General features: G+C 36.9%; 1 protein-coding gene across 6 annotated transcripts in view; it reads right to left on the bottom strand.

Moving 5' to 3' along the window:
- Window positions 1-210: 210 nt before the first annotated feature.
- Window positions 211-18,166, bottom strand: part of tfeb (transcription factor EB) — an 87,400-nt gene continuing 69,444 nt past the window's right edge. For 5 of the 6 annotated variants that reach the window (XM_007247755.4, XM_007247756.4, XM_049471859.1 and 2 more), the window contains 5 exons: window positions 10,281-10,398; window positions 7,767-7,823; window positions 6,761-6,836; window positions 5,581-5,728; window positions 211-5,470 (listed from right to left, as the gene is read on the bottom strand). In XM_007247755.4, coding sequence (XP_007247817.3) covers window positions 4,862-5,470; window positions 5,581-5,728; window positions 6,761-6,836; window positions 7,767-7,823; window positions 10,281-10,398 — 1,008 coding nt within the window. In that variant the 3' untranslated portion in view covers window positions 211-4,861. The remainder of the gene's footprint in view (window positions 5,471-5,580; window positions 5,729-6,760; window positions 6,837-7,766; window positions 7,824-10,280; window positions 10,399-18,166) is intronic. The other variant, XM_007247757.4, reaches the window with a different exon arrangement.

Here is an 18,166-nt window from a genome sequence, read left to right as displayed (position 1 = left end):
GGGAACGCCGACACAGCGTCCATCTTTTTTACAGTCTCTGATTTGTTAGTTTTCAATTTAAAAAAATGTTTTTTTTTTTCAGAGTGTGATTGTGTTATTTTTCAGAAATTACATCATATTTAAGAGCTGCAAAGTCTTAAGAACGATTTTCTGAGGTGGACCTGAAGACACAAACTACAATGTGTAATAACTACAATTTCAACTCAAAAGGCAGTTTTTTTGTCTTTAATGACAGTACAAGAAAATGTATCATCTTTTTTTTTTCAGGATAAAACGCACCATGAGAGAAAAATCATGCTGCTATAACTTTAAACTACTAACTGTACAATTGGTAAAATTCACATTCATAAAGCTTGAATGAATTAAAACTTGAATGAAATTAAAGAAATCACTCAATTGCATCTGCTTTGAATAACTATGTTTACAAAAAAAATCTAATCAATATAAAATAAAAAACAACATGATACATGTTATTTTACTTTCTTAAAAGCCTGATGAATTTTAACAATTTTTACACAAAAAAAGAAAAGAAAAAAAAAAAACATAATATGGCTCTCCACCGGCCACACACAGTAAGGCTAGTGGTTTTAAATATTTTCATATTTAATAAATGGCTCGGCACCGAGATAAAAAAGGTCATTGTTTTTTCTTTTTTCTTTTTGGAAGATCAAATAAAATAAAAAGGACAAAAAGTACAATGCAAAATTTAGCATAAAACATTAAGTGGCTTAGTTGCGTAGATATAACGTGAAATAAAACTTTTATATATAAATCATCTATTATAAAGTCAATAAAATCATCATTTATCATTTCTTTCAGTGCTTTGGGAGAAAGAGAGAGCAAGAGAAAAAAGAAAGAGAGAGAGGAACAAAAGAAAATAAAGAAAGATAAAAATATACACTACATTATTTTTCTCTTCATATTTCACTTCCTTTTTCCTACAGTATCCACCTTATTTCACCTTATTCAGCCACGCCCACTTTCAAGAGTCTTTCTTCTTCTTCCTGTGTGTTAGAATTTCCGGTCATTTTGTGTGAAATGGCAAACCCAACGTTCCAAGCTGTTTAATGTAATTTACAGCTAGCTATTTAGCATTTAGCGTAGCTAACTAGCTTTCGAACAAACACACACAACACATAAAGATTAGAGTGAAGTGAAGAACCTTATAACTTATTAGTTATAGACGAAATACTGAACAAGTAATTTTTTTGCAGGTTGTCATAAATTTTGAACCTAAAACAACACAAAAAACTTATATTAGGGAGGTACCTAAAAATGAACATTTTTGGACAAAAGTAAACCAAAATGAAATATCTGGCTGAAGGCTGAACACTGAATACAGTTTTTTTTTCTAGGTTTAAATGAATTTTGCCATTTTAACCATTGCATGAACTGCAACCTACTTTCCATTGTGTTCGTAACACTTAATTTTTTTTTTGCTTTGTGTTTGTAACACCAATATTTTTGTATTGTGTTCGTAACACTGTAATATTTGTTTAGTGTTTGTAACACTTTAATATTTTTGTGTTGTGTTTGTACAATTTTTTTTTGTTTTCTTGAGACTCAAATTTTATTTTATATTGTTTTTATAACACTACAATCTTTTTTGTGTTGTTTTTATAACACAAATTATAATACAATTTTTCTTTTTTGTGTTGTTTTTATAACACTCCTAAAAAATTTTTATGGTTGACTTTATAACACTCCAATTTTTTTTGGTTGAATTTATAACACTCCAATCTTTTTTGTGTTGTTTTTATAACACTCCATTTTTTTTTTTGGTTGACTTTATAACACTCGTTTTTGGTCTGTTTTCATGAGACTCAATTTTTCTTTTTTTGTGTTGTTTTTATAACACTCCAATCGTTTTTGCGTTGTGTTTGTAACACTCCAATCCTTTTATTTTGCGTTGTGTTTATAATTGGCCAATCTTTCTTTTGTGTGGTGTACGTAAGACTTAAATATTTTTATTTTGCGTTTCATTTATAGTTTGCCAATCTTTTTCATTTGTATTGTGTTCGTAACACTCCAATCTTTTGTTAGCATTGTGTTTGTGCTGTTTCAGTTATTGGGACTTCCTCTAACTGAGCATTTTATATTGCTCACTCTGTATGTTTATTATCGCAGTTGTTGTAATCTACATCAATGGATCTGCTGTCAGACCGGAAGTTCTAACACAAAATAAACAAAGATGGCCGCTCCTTGTCATCACAGAAAATAAGGTGGATAGGACCGGATCGCTTGGCGTATTTGACCCGTTCCTATTCAAAGGCACCTAATTGGTGGAGGGCGAGGGCCTCATAGGTCCAGGTGTACTGCTGGACGCCATCGGACTTGCTGAGACGGTAGCCATATCCTTCATTCCGCAAAGTCCGCCTTTAAAAAACACTGAAACCAAAATAAAACTCTTTATGTTGCCCTCAGTGCTACTGTACATGAGCTACCTAAAGCACTGCATTGGCATTAATGCTGCAAAAGCAGGCCCACCTAAGTACACTTATTTCTTTCACGTTTCAAGAACTTGCTGTGCCTGTGGACTACAGTATGTGCATCTGAGCGACTCGGACGAGCCACCGCGGACAACGTACCTCGACTACAGTACCTTCAAGCGATGAACAGATTCTTCACTTCTTATTGTTTCGGACAAACTCCCTGCTCGAGAAAAAGCTGCCTTTGGATGATCACTTTTATTTTAATGTTTATTAATGTCTACTCATCTCACATTAATAAACCCTCTGCTGTGGGATTAATGCTAAAAAATGCCTAAACTTTTGGCACTAGAATTTACAGGTTTGGTAGGCAGTGAGTAGTAGAGGTGTGAGCAAACTGGTTATTTAAAGAGCATTCACACTGCAGTGAAGCAAAGCGAAGTGAATCGAAGTGAAGCATTTTTAACGTCGCTTCTTACTGTTTGCCATGTGCACAAGCAACAGTTTTGCGTAAAGGACTGTTAGAGTGGTAGAAGCGCAAACAAGGCAAAACAAAATCTAATTTGTGATGTAGAAGTAATGAAGAAGCGAATTTCGCTGGGCTTCATGACGACAAAAGCCTAGTTGGTTGCCGTGGTGTTGCCAGGTGGTTGCAGAGATGTTGCTACAGTATAGCTGTTGTATAAGATTTTGCAAGGTGGCTAGATGTTGCAAGGTGGTTGTTAAGGTGTTGACCTACTACTATAGCTGTTGGTTACTAAGATATTGCAAGGTGGTTGTTAAGATGTTGCCCTACTACTATAGCTGTTGGTTACTAAGATGTTGCAAGGTGGTTGTTAAGGTGTTGCCTCACTACTATAGCTTTTGGTAACTACGATGTTGCAAGGTGGTTGTTAAGGTGTTGCCTCACTACTATAGCTTTTGGTTACTAAGATGTTGCAAGGTGGCTGTTAAGGTGTTGCCCTACTACTATAGCTGTTGGTTACTAAGAAATGTCTGGGTGGTTCCTAAGGTGTTGGTAGACAGTTGCTTTGCAGTTGCTAAGGACTTGCTAGGTGGTTGCTATGGTGTTGCTTTATATTTCTGTCAAAATGCTGGAGTCCACAAACATGTGGCTAAATCTTGGCATGCCAAAACGTTTGCCATTCCTTCTTGCTATCTTTCTTTCTTTTTTTAAAAAAAACTGTACTATAGATCATTTTTTAAAGCTTAAAGCATAGAAATATGATATATGTCCTATGTGTCTTCCAAATTTGGTGACTGTATCTCAAAAAATGTGACCTGTAAAGTAAAAGTTTTTGGTTTAGTGCATTCCTAAGTGTTATTTTGTGCCGATTCCCTTTGCTTTTGATTTTGCTTTGCTTCGCTTTTGCGTCGCTGTTGCTTCACTGTAGTGTGAATGTACCATGCAAGGTTGCTCACTTCTGGAATAAATCTTCAGTATAGTTCCTTTTAGATTTTTTTCTTTCTTTTTTTAGATTTTAACAACATTTTGGCAGTGTCATCTTACGTCTTACATATTTTGGGTATATATATATTTTTTCCCTTCTATGGACAGGAACACTTTGAACTGGCAATAATTTCAAGACCCTTTGGCCATGTCGGTAAGTGTGTAAGTGTGTGTGTGTACGACTTTGAAGTGCATGTACGACACAGGTCAAAAGTTTGGACACACCTTCTCATTCAATGTATTTTCATGACTATTTAAATTGTTGATTCTCACTGAAGGCACCGAAACTATGAATGAACACATGTGGAGTTATGATGTACTTAACAAAAAAATTACCTGGCCTCCACAGTCACCGGACCTGAACCCAATCCAGATGGTTTGGGGTGAGCTGGACCACAGAGTGAAGAAGGCAAAGGGGCCAACAAGTGCTAATAAACACCTCTGGGAACTCCTTTCTTCAAGACTGTTGGAAAACCATTTCAGGTGACCACCTCTTGAAGCTCATTGAGAGAATGATGCCAAGAGTGTACAAAGAAGTGGTCAGAGCAAAGGGTGGCTATTTTGAAGAAACTAGAATATATATATTTATATTGTTTTTAGTTATTTAACTTTTTTTTTGTTAAGTACAAAACTCCACATGTGTTCATTCACAGTTTTGAAGCCTTTAGTGAGAATCTACAATGTAAATAGTCATAAAAATAAAGGAAACACATTGAAAAAGAGAAGGTGTGCCCAAACTTTAGGCCTGTACTGTGTGTGACTCGGACCAAGGAGTGTACATGTGTAGTCTGATCGATCGGTGTATGTTTTTATTGAGATTGAGACTGATTAGAGCCAAGGCCGTAACTGTCCTGCTGTCGGTGTGTCCAATCCGTAAAGGCCGAGGATCAGGACCTCAGCTTTACTCAAACGTGTGTGTGCATGTGTGTGTATCGGGGTGCATCTCGATTGGCGTCTGGACTTCGGAAGCCTGGCGGGCGGGTCACAGTATCTCCGCGTCGTCTATGCTGAAGCTGCTTCGGCGGCTGCTGTCCACGGACGCCTCGGGCGACATGGCCGAGAGCAGGGGGTCGCCGCCGAGGGGCGACAGGGCTTCCATCAGCATGTAGCTCATGTCGTTCTTCTTCCCCATTTGGGAGCCACAGCCTCCCCCGCCGCCCAGAGAGCTCAGGTCCCCTAGGCAGCCCAGGCCATCCGAGTAGCCCCCTGGCATCCCGCCGTCGCACAAGTCCAGCGAATGCGCAAAGTCAAAAGGCTGGGTGCTGCCCACAGCCGAGTACTGCAGAGGCGGGGGCTGGGGGTGCAGGTGCTGGGGCAGAGGGGGCAGGCCTCGGGGCTGCTGAGGCTGGCCCGGGTGCTGCTGCTGGTGCTGCTGCTGGTGCTGCTGTTGTTGTTGCTGCTGTTGTTGTTGCTGCTGCTGCTGTTGTTGTTGGGAGTGGTGCATGGGCATATGGGGTTGGTGAGGATTGTGATGGTTCTCCTCTGGGCTGCTCTCCTGCTTCACGAACGGGTTCATCATCTCCATGTTGTTCCCGAGGCCAGAGGGGGAGGTACTGGGGAGGCCGTGCAACCGGGCCTGCATCTCCAGTTCCTGGAGGCACACAAGGACAATTATGTTAAAAAAAAAAAAAGAGTCAAAATCAAGGTGAAGTGTACATTGTGTCTTACACTGTGTACCTATGATGAATGATGGATATTTACCTGGATGCGGAGCCACAGCTGTTTGTTGGCCACCTCCATTCTCTTGAAGTTGTTCTCCACTTCCCTGGTTCTCTGGACGTCCTTCTGCATGCGTTTAATGTACTCCACTGAGGCTCTCAGGATGGTGCCCTTGTTCCAGCGTACGTCCCTGAGCAAGAGCAAGAGTGTCATAGAGTCAGATGCTTCAGTTAACAGATAAAGCATACTTCCATAAAACATCCAAAGAAGAACTAGAGAAACCCTATACATACTCATCGTCAAACAATAGTTGCACCCAGAAGAAAACCCATTGGGATTACAATGCCACAGAGGTAGTGAATAAACATGAGTAAGGGTGTAACAAAGCATTGCACCGCTTGAAGCATCACAACGGAAAACAATTTAAGAAGTGAATCGTGGAAAAAGGCGATTCCATGTTCTGTTTATTAAATATTATGCAGTCGCATTGTTTAAACACCAGAGGTCACAATCCCGCTGATGTACGTCAAAGAACCAGTGGGCGTAAGCAAAGAGTGGAGGATACAGCACTCATTTTTGTCTAAAGCCAATCGCTGTACAAGTTTGGGTCCTCGCCCAGCCTTCACAAGTCAAAAAGAACGACAGAGTTCCAATAATGTAGTGAAAAGTACGATGTTCGAATTTTAAATGCAACCAAATTAAAGTGAAAAAGTCACACAAAATGGAAACACTTTCCATTTTCCACTTTCCAGTCTAAAGTCAGTGCAGTGTTTTCCTGGAAAATCTTACATCACTTCATGCTTCCCTCTGTTGACAACTTTTATGTAGATGCGGATTTCATTTTCCAGCAGGACTTGGCACACTGCCCACACTGCCAAAAGTACTAATTGGTCTTATATAATATTCAAATTTTCTGAGACACTGATTTTGGGGGATCATCAACAATAAAAAAAATAAACTGAAGAAATATCTGATATGATCACTCTGTGTGTAATGCATCTATCTGGGTTTCACATTTTGAACTGAATTACTCAAATAAAGTAACTTTTCACAATGATATTCTTTTTTATTAGATGCACGAGAATATACACACACTACTAAGTATGCTACTATTAAAATGCCTTGCTTTGTGTCCTTGACACATTTAGAGCAGAGCTTTACACAATTTAATCTTGATTATACTGAATAAAACATTTGGACTGTTAAGCGAAAATGAACTTACAGGTCGTTGGTTTTGGGGATCATGGTGCCCAGCTCCTTGATGCGGTCGTTGATATTAAATCTCCTCCTTCTTTCGACTATGAAAAAGACAAAAGGCAAAAAAACAAAAAGGACAGAAAAGTTAAGATTCATAATTTGAAGAACAATATACATATACATTTACAATCTATCTATTTATCTATCTATCTATCTATCTATCTATCTATCTATCTATCTATCTATCTATCTAAAATCTAGCTATACATATAAACAGATAGATATATTTAGTTACGACATAGTAACAATCAGTTCCAACAAAATAAAAGATTTATGTATAAGATATTTATAAGATATTAGCCTTTTTAAATGCCTTCAAACCTTCAGTATCTACACAGCTTCTTAAAAATGACTTTATTTATCAACTTTAAGGGTGGGCAATATTGTAGTATAAATAAAATACTCACAATCCGACTATAACCAGACTCTGATAACCAGTTGTGAACGACTGTATCCTGGCTATAATTGGTGATCCGATCACGCAATGTTGGCACATTATTTGCACTATAATTGGACTGTTAGTTTTAATCTGCACAGTACGTTCCTGTCCTGTAACTGCAGTGCATTGGCCTCACATTTTATGCTCTATCACCATTACGACTGCGTTTGCACCTAAGCATTTACGAAGCAATAAATATGACACTATATAGTGTCAGATAGTGACTGATCCGTGCTGGGAGCCGGCCAAGCTTCGCACGCAGCATTCCTGATGCTTATTGTACCTATTCAGTACCTGCGACCTGTCACAGGCAATTACATTTTAATGCCACAGCAGCAGAATTGGCCCGGGTTAACCATACACCAGCGGGTAGTACAGAGTCAGCTGAATTCACCCACAGTGTGTAGAGGCTTGCGTCGGGGGGAGGGGGGTGGTTGGGGTGGGGGGGGGATGTGGGGGGTGTTGATGTACTTTAAACTGGGAGAGGTTGTAAATGTGGTCCAAGAGGGAGGAAAAATACATTAAAACTCACTCAGGTTGTGGTTGTCTTTCTTCTGGCGCTCCTTGGCCATTGCTCGGGCTTCTGCATCTTGAAAAAAACAAGCGGCAATCAGTCGGCATCGCTGACACCGCGATCGCAGGCTGAACCTGAACGCTGGTTTATGATGGTGTTTTTTTTTTATATACACAGTAAAAGTGCTCTAAATGGGTCAATATATTTCTCCGACGTTACATAACCTATGAAATTTTGTTTTTCACCTATTTATCTATCTATCTAAAAGGGAGGTCATATCTATCTATCTATCTATCTATCTATCTATCTATCTATCTATCTATCTATCTATCTATCTATCTATCTATCTATCTATCTATCTATCTATCTATCTATCTATCTATCACTAGATGGGCTCTAGCTCTATATACAGATAGATATATGTAGTACCCACACATGGATTGTAGTAACAATCAGTTCAAAATTAAACATATATGGATAAGATATTTATAAGATACAAGCCTTTTTTAAATGCCTTCTAATCTTCAATATATATGCACAGCTTCTTGGAAATGAAAGTAAAAAATATTCACCTTAAAGAAACTCAAAATATTTCAAAATCTAAACTTCAAACAGCTTAAATTCCATTTTTTAAGAATGTAGTCTTTCTTATAGGCTTTCAAATGAACAATATTTAAAAGTTATAAAGTATAGTTATGCATTTTTAATTCAAATACATTCAATGTATTGTGCAATTATATATTTTTAAATCTATATATCTATCTAGATGAGATCTAGCTTTTAATAAATAAATACATTTACTGATTTTAAGGGTGGCCAATATAGTAAAACAAATACTCACAATCACAATATTTACCCTAAAGAAAATGTAAATTTAACATATACATTTTAAACAGCTTAAATTCCATTTTTTAAGAGTTTATTCTTTCTTACAGGCTTTCAAACTTTCAATATTTACAATTTATACAGTAGAGTTATGTAATACCACAATATTTATTCAAATACATTTCATTTATTGTGCAATTAATGTTTTTTGAAATGCAGGTTAAACCTCACTGGTTTATGATGCTGTTTTTTTACATAATGCACATTAAAAGTGTTCTTAAGAAGTCAACAAATTTCGCCAAGGCACTAAAATCCATAATACTCTCCTTGCAGAATTTTAAGACAGTTATCCTTATTGATACAGCTCTATCTATCTATCTACGTACACAAATAGACAGACATATATAAATATATAGATGATATCCACCTATATATATATATATCAGTTCAAATAAGTTTATTTCAAAATAAAAGTCATTTCTAAGAAAATACAGTTTTATTAAAAATGACTAAATTTACTGACTTTAAAGGTGGGCAATATAGTAGGAATATTCTAAATAACAAACTAAACTAAACATTTTTCTGTAGTATTTATCTTTTCAAGATAGTAAACTTTATACAACTTTAGAAATGACTGAATTTACTGATTTTACTTCAATTTGGCAATGAGGTTGGAAATATGCAATATTCAAAAATGTTCAAAAACATTTTATTTATTGCAGTTTTTTTTTATGTAAGCTCAACCTCACTGGTTTATGATGCTGTTTTTTTCATAATGCACAATAAAAGTCTTCTAAAGAGGTCAACATATTTTCCCCAAGGTTACATAACCCAGAATTATTTGTATAAAATTGTGTGTAATCTATTTTATAGATTTTTAGGCAGTTTTTCTTGACCGGATTTGGAGCCACCCTTAAGTAACCTTATAACCTTAAGTGCTACCTTTTAGTACTCATCATTAAACAATAAAGAACGGGTTAAAGGACTTTTGAATTGCATTTCATTACAAATTTCATTATGAGACATAGCATTTATTACACTATTCTGAATGAAAAAGGATCTTAAAGCTGATGTTTAAATATATGAAAATACTTATTAAAGTGATGTTCCTGCACTTCGAAATAGACTAATTACAGTCTCTTAAATTTAACATAGACTTGGTTTTATTAACACTTTAATGTTAATATATATATTTTTTGCTATTTTTCTTTTATTTACCCAATTTTTTGCCCAATTGCCCCATCAACTCTCTAGCAATGATATTGACCATAGGAAAGCGGTATGGGTTAATTTAAAAATATATATATTTTTAAAAATTATTTATCATACTAATCAAGACGACATTTTGTGGTTAAGATAATAATAAAAATAAATACAAATCAATCTTAAATTGATAAAATTACCTAATTTCATTCATTAAAACATTTGAAATTATTGCTAAATTTGCTAAAAAATAATATGCTTATAATAAATATAATATATTTCCTTCAAAAAGTCCAACAAAAACAGTCCACATGTCTGGATTTTCTGAGCAATTGATTTTTAATACTAACATGCCTCTAATTACTCATATCACAATAACTAAATTGCTCACAACATCATAGTGCATAGAACTGAATTCATATCATAAAAGGATATTTTTCCATGCATTGTCTTGTTGAAAACTGATTTTTTACTGGTTATGTAATTGAAACTAACCCGTCGTACCTGAAATCTCTCTCTTAATGGCCAGGTTGGCAGGGCAAGAATTGCTGGTCATGGCGATAGTGGGGCCAGCCATGCCCGGTCCAGTGTAGACATCTAGATGGCTGCTGGACAGAGGGAGCTAGAGCACACAGACACACGAAAAAAAGAGAGAGAGATGAGTGATCATTTGCTGGAAAGGGACAGCACAAAGTCACAAAGTAGCACAGAGAAGCACAGCGTTCTGCATTGCTATGTGTTCTATCAATACTCGTCCCAACCTATCTGTTTTAGCAGTACTTAGAACCTGCGATACAACAATGTTAAAATCAAGCCAGCATCTGCTTTGCCCTAAGATAAACACTCATCATTAAAAACATAAAAAGTTGTATGCAGAAGGAAAGTGTTGTAGAGGTTCCTAATAGCGTCCAATGATAATCCTACCATGTAGCCAGATTATTCTTACTCAGTTCCTGCTGCGGATTTTATGGAAAGGTAGGGATGCAGAAGTGTTAAAAGCAAGTCCAACAGCATTCCACACATTTTTAATCTTAGAACTCGCAATACAACAATGTTAATTTTAAGCCGGCATCTGCCTTCCCCAAGATGAACACTTACCATAAAAAAATGGTTGCACGCAGAAAGAAAGTGTTGTAGAGGTTCCTAATGGTGTCCAATGATAATCCTACAATGTAGCCAGACTACTCGTACTCAGTTCCTGCTGCAGATTTTTTGTGATAGGGGTGTAGAAGTTTTGATAGCACATACAAATGCATCCAACACATTTTCAATCAGGAATAGATTTGACCAATGTGGAAAGCTCTTGAGAGGATGAGCACTGTCTTGTTGGAACAGCACAATGGAGTGTGTATTCAGAAAAAGTACATGGCCACTAGTTGCAGGACCTTATTAACATAATGTTGGGCAGCCAAAGTACCTATACTGAAGAGATGAAAGGTGAACTGAAACCTCTTATCTCATATTCGTTAGTCACCTCCATCACGATATAGGCAGAATGGCAGCGGGTCATCTTTAGTGATGAGTCCTGCTTTTTTAAATGTGCGAGTGTATGAATATGTCAGATAAAAAAGTCAATAAAAAATACATAAATTCTGCAAGCATTGTATGATATACTGTATGTATTTTGAATAAAACAAGAAAAACAAACTAGATACATTAAATATATTAGATAGATACATTTTCTGTCAGGACTGCAGCTTTGCTTTGCCATATTTGCGGATGTTATATAAAAAAGACAAAATAAAAAAACAGGAAAAAATTGCCTGCTGTCCTTGCGAGAGCAGATTGTTAACTAGTTTGTCTTGTAAACTGTGTTTTTATGGCGCCATATTCAGCGTAACTGCGGTAAATCATCACGATCGGTGGTAGCCCGATAAACACGCCACATATCTTTAGTGGCGAGCCATAAAAGCGACAGATACCGGATAGATAAAAAAATGACACTTTACACTCTGCGTTTGCTCCGGAGGTGAGAGAAATTATTGACTATCACCTCTCTCTCTTATCGGCTTTATTGTTTTATATGCTGTGTATCTTTTATTCCATCTGAAAGGCTCAATATTACAGTGAATGGGTAAGCACTCGGGTCCTAATGAGCCCTGACTGATAAGTCAGCTATCAGCGGCCTCAGATAGCTTATCATTCAGCTACTGAAGAGCAGCAGCCAAATAAACATGAATCAACAGTAAAACGGACCGTTAACAAGGGGCAGCTCATACTGCTGTAATGCTGTAGTGCTGCATATACAGGCTTAACTTTCTGCTGAGGGAGTGAAGAGTTCGAACTGTAAACTGCAACTTCTCTTAATATCTTAACAGTAAGATATACTTTTACTTTCATTGGTAGATTCCAGAAACATGATCTAGAAATACAATTTCATAATACATTTTAATCAAACAAATGACTAAAATAAGGTCTACTGACCTTTGTGGTTAACAGTCAATCGGAAAATACATTGAGAGTGACCCTCATAATGACCTTATAATGCAATGAGTACTGACAGTATTGACCGACAGTATTGACATCAAGGATCTATTTAGGCATTGCAGGAGGCTAATCGCTTAAACACTACCAACTGCAGGCTAGCTGCTACGTTTGTTAGACTTGTGGCTTTAACCTGGCTGAGCCTGGCTGTTGGCATTGTGGCTAGAAAAGACTAACTTGCAGAAATAATACACAGATTATAGCAAACAATACTAACTCTATCTACTCTGTTTAGTACCCATGGCCTGTCAAAAACCTTCAGTGAGAAATCCAGCTTAGAATATCAGCTAAAATCCAGTGCACGTGTGCTAGTCTGTGATCTGTCATGTTTATAATTCTGTTTATTAACTTTATTAGTACTGTTCTGCTAATGCTTTGATTTAGGATAATATTTTCTGAAATAGTTCTTCTTATAATTTAATAACCTTCACAGAAAGCCTAAAATGTTTTTCAACACCTTAACCCAACCCTGAACTCATCACAAATCTTTAGATCTTCTTTATATTAAAGTAAACCGGTTATTATTTGGAATTCGCCACAGTGACATGATATCTTCATGCTATCATTGGGGGTCCAAGCACTGTGGAAGGTTCTGACTGTTTTCAAGTTTAAAGTGTTTTAAAGAGCGTCTGTAGATTAGATCTTCATTGATCAAAGGTGAGAAATAGGTGGGGTTTACGCGGTCTGATGGACAATAGCCCTAAATTAAGGCTGAAAGTCCCTAACTTCACTATTCATACTATTGGGGCATTGTGGTCACTGTAAGAAACCTAGTTTTTCCCCTCCTTTCATTTAATTTAAAGACAAATCTTTATTTTTTTTTGTTCATTTTCTGAATCAAGTATGAACTGTGGTTTTACTGTAAAGCTGGGTCTGAACCCGCTAACTTGTTTATTTGATTATTATTTTTTTTCAGCACATAAATCAACCAGTATGGCATCAAGCAAGGACAACATTCAAGTCTGCTACCGTTTTTTAAATAAAAAAATTAAACAATAAAAAAAGTGATAATCAATATATTGCAAGACAATTCTCTATGATACTTCATGAGTTCTGTGTTACCGAAGAGGATAAAATACTACTAAATAATTAAATACCAGGAATTATCGATTTATTAGTGTCCGTTTCAAATAATTTGACTATAAATATTTTTCACCGCAGATTTACTTAATTAATTTGATTACCGCCACCAGTTACTAAGTGAAAAAGTAGTAAATTTCTATATTGTAAGTCGCTTTGGACAAAAGCGTCTGCCAAATGTAATGTAATGTAATGTAATGTAATGTAAATTTAGTACATTAAGTTGAGGGGCAAGTCTTAGGGAGTTTAGAGTGCCTATGTTTCAATAAAAATATTGATGTTTGATGCCATGTATCAATACAATACAATATGATACGATCAAAGTGATCAAATTTATCGTGATATCAATATATTGTCCTACCCTTACTCAACGCCACTTACTGCACAGTGGTTCTTCTGAGAAATCACTCCAGGTTTGATCATTGGCCCTGCAGCTAAAACAGCTAAATCACTACCCAAATCTGCTTTAGTTTAATGTTAATTGTAATTTGTTTAGATCAGTAAATCTTAATCATAAACACATTCTATTTAGCACACAGAGTGAAACCAAGGTCTGTGTGCAGGCATAGTGTTCAGGACGTCCTGTTCCAGGAGGTTCTAACCTCAGATTCCTCCAACTGGATAATTTACACATGTAGACAATATTTTTTATAGCAATTAATGATGTAGTTACTATCAAAATTACTATACTGTATTAAGAGTTTAGGGGTAGGCATATCAACTGTATTTAGTAGGGTCTAACAAGTGTAGACATGTTTTCAAGGCCTGTTCTGATTATAGTGGGGCAATTTTTTAACTAATAATATATATATATATATATATATATAGAAAGCGTTACTGGCAGATATGATAAATAGTTGCATTATCGCATTGCTTTAACTCACTCAAAATTCTTAGCAGTTTAAGATTATCAAACTGAACTGTTAATTTATGATAAACAAAAAGCTAGTTACTGATTGATAGTTAGTTTGTTTGCTCTCATTGTTATTCTTTTTTTGTAATTATTGATCATTTTGAATTATTGATTATTGATTATTTTACATTTTATTTTATATAATTGCATTCAGACAAATGTATTATTACAGCTTTGTTTAAGAAAAGAGGAAAAAATAACAATATCTAATAAATATCAATATCGACAAATACTCAAAATTGCAGTTTTTATATCAGTGTCAGATATTTAAAAAATGTGGTATCGTGCTACCCACCAGAATGTACCAAAATCACCCAGTGATACCAGTTACACAGAGAGCGTGAATCCCATCGAGCAGCTTAGAGCAAAGATCAATCATCACCACAGGAAACAGAGCCTGAGGACCTTAATCAATGACAAAAGCCAATCGATTTGCGATCAATGCGCTCTCTGTAGCTCAGAGAGGTCAAAACAGAGCGCACAGACCCGCAATCAAGTAAACAAGCGCTGTTGTGTGATAACAGCAGAATATCGCATCACACTGACTCAAACCTCCTTAAGAAACTACACAAATACAGAAAAGCAAGCATGGAACCACAGGGAATGTGGATCGGTGCTAAATGTGTGTTGAAAGGCTATTTTTTTTTCTAATGCCATTCCTAGTAGTGCAAAGCCTATTGGAACTACCTTTTCTGAATGGACACACTTTGGTGCATTATTTCAAAAGGACAATGCTTGCCCACATACTGCTGCAATCTCGAAAGCTTGCCTTAAAGGCACCTATACTATTCCATGGTCAGTCACATCATGCTACCACAAAATCTGCAGCAGGAACTGTGTGAGAATATTCAAGCTGCATTGGATTGATTACCACAGGACACCATTAGGAACCTCTACAACTCCATGCCAAGACGTCTGCCAAGACGACATGTTGTGTTACACATGTGGTACACACTACTTCTGTATGTGTAGCTCAATAAATATGATCAAGAGTCGCCCATATCAATCTACATTTTTAATAATTTATTGTTTCCCATAAAATATATTCCCATTCATTGCACTGCAGTCCCACATTTCCTTCTGGGTGTAACCATTTCATTGGCTATAAGACTATTATCATTTGGTCAGTGACATAAAATTATCTTAAAATTCACTAAAAAATATTGTTCATCCCAATTATTTCTGGGACAATGTATCATACAATAGAACTGGGTGATTTGACTAAACACAATCATGTTTTTTAAAGTGCTTAAGAAAAATAGTGTTATTAGTCTTAAAATAGCAATAATGAAGTATAATTTTAAATGTATCAGTATTAATTAATGTGAGATGTGGCTGAATGTGGTTTAAACCCAGAAACTAGCAGTAGCACTAGCAGATTTTATACTCAGCAACCGCGGTGTTGGCACAAGCAGCATGGGCCGATTCCCATACTATACTCAGCAGCAGAGGTGTTGGCACAATTAGTGTGAACCAATCCCCATATTACACTTTGCAACTAGGGTATTAGCACTAGGGTCGTGGACCAATTCCCATAATATACTCGGCAACCAGGTTACAGGAGCAAGCAGTGTGGGCTGATTCACATACTATACTCAGCAGCAGGGGTGTTGGCACAATTGGTGTGAAACAATTTCCATATTACACTCGGCACCCGTGTTAGCACAAGGTTTATGGACCAATTGACATAAGATACTCGGCAATAGGGGTGTTGGCAAAAGCAGCATGTGCTAATTCCCATATTATACTCAGCAACTGGCGTACTGGAGGAAGCAGTGTGGGCCAATTTCCATATTATAATCAGCAACCAGGGTATTGGATCAAACAGTGTGGGCACAATTCCCTTACTATACTCAGCAGCAGGGTTGTTGGCACAATGGGTGGGAATCAAATCCCATATTTCACTCAGCTACCGGGATGTTGGCACAACTGGTGTGAACCAATTCCCATATTACCCTCATTAACCGGGGTATTGGAGCAAGCAGTTTGGACCAATTTCCATACTATACTCAGCAGCAGGGGTGTTGGCACAAGTATAGTGGACTGATTTCCATATTACACTCGGGGTGTTGGCAAAAGCAGCACGGGCCGATTCCCAAATTATACTCAGCAACCGGGGTATTGAAGAAATCAGTGTGGGCCAATTCCCTTACTACACTCAGCAACCGGGATTTTGTCACAAGCGGCACTCGGCCCGGATGTGAGCTGAGCCAGAATCTAGGCCAAAATAAGACCTTGGCTCAAACCGGAGTGATAGTTATCTTGGAAATGGCCAAGATGAGTGGTTTTTACTATTTGGGTAAGTCTAAACAATGTATTTAATAATAAACATCAGACAGTTGCAATGGTTGTGCTATTTTGATGGCTCAGTAAACTAAACTGGATTATGTTGTTTGACATGGTGAAATTAAGTCAATATGCTGCTCTTGCTTTAATTCTGATGTTTCTACGACATAATGTGAACAAAACTGTATGTACTCTGATGAGTGGCATCACTGAGAAAACCAAACGTTTATAGCGTTTATAGTTTTTAATAGCTAGTAAAAAGTAGTATAGAATATACCAATATTTATGAAATACCGCCCATCCCTAGTATAAAAAATAGTTATATTGAAAGGCCAAGTTTGATGTGAAATGCATCAGACAAATCAGTCTAACTACCCCTCCCTCTCTCCTTACTCTTAGTAAGTCTCTCTCTCTTTCTCTGTCTCTCTCTCTCTCTCTCTCTCTCCAGCCTGAAGGACATGATGGAATCTGTGCTAATCAGAGGCTGGTGGTCACAACTTAGCGAGCCCACCACCTCCTCCTTCCTCCTGTAGAAACTGAGCAAGAAATCTTAGCTGCTGTCCTTACCAGCTGAATCTTTTCGCCGTCAATCACCTCCACGATGGCGTACGTCTTGTTCATGTCCTTCATATCAGCTGCTGAGTCCCTCATAGCTGCCTGAGCTCGACTGGTGTTCACCGGGTTCACGTCGACCTCTCTGGAGAGACTAACCTCTGGAGCGCCGGCACTAGCCTTCTTCTACTTTCTCCTCAACACTTACTGGTGAACTTTCCCCTAACTGGACTTTCAGCCCTCCCAACCCACCCCCTCCTACTTTCTCCACGGCCTAACCACCTCCTTCCCCTCCCTTCACCTCCTCATTCCCGACCAAATGCCTTGTAAACAAGTTGAAGGCTAACTGGATGTGGCTTAATTGTTAATGTTGAGCAGTCCTTTTATTTAAAAAGCAGCTGCTGAGGGAAAAATAACGCACCAAGGAGTTCATTGTAAGAACTGAGTGGAATGTTATATGTGTGAATGAAATAAAGTTATAACAATATTAGAGAGAAAGGAAATAAATATATACAGCTCTGGAAAAAATTAAGAGACCACTTCAGTTTCTCTGATTTTGCTATTTATAGGTATATGTTTGAGTAAAATGAACATTGTTCTTTTATTCTAAAAACTACGGACAACATTTCTCCCAAATTCAAAATTAAAATATTGTCATTTAGAGCATTTATTTGCAGAAAATGAGAAATGGCTGAAATAACAATAAAGATACAGAGCTTCCAGATCTCAAATAATACAAAGAAAACAAATTCATATTCCTAAAGTTTTAAAAGTTGAGAAATCAATTTATTTGGTGGAATATTTTTTTTTGTAAAACCCTTGCAGTGTGTGGGCGAGCATTATCCTGCCGAAAAATGCCCAAATAAAAGGAAACACACAAGGGCCTCATATCCATGGATGAATTTTTTTTAAAGCTGGTGGGGCACAACTGACTTGAGAGGGGGCCTTGGACTGCATAAACAGTGCCATGCCATTTACCCTACACCTCAAAGCAATATGAAGTTAAAAATATGTAATATTTGTAATTAAATACAAAGTTGTCATACAACAAAATTCACAGATATATGTACACAAA

This window comes from Astyanax mexicanus, chromosome 24, assembly GCF_023375975.1.
Source record: "Astyanax mexicanus isolate ESR-SI-001 chromosome 24, AstMex3_surface, whole genome shotgun sequence".
NCBI lineage: Eukaryota > Metazoa > Chordata > Actinopteri > Characiformes > Acestrorhamphidae > Astyanax > Astyanax mexicanus.
The sequence above is the reverse complement of the archived record's forward strand: the minus strand, read 5'-3'. Positions and strand labels throughout refer to the sequence as shown.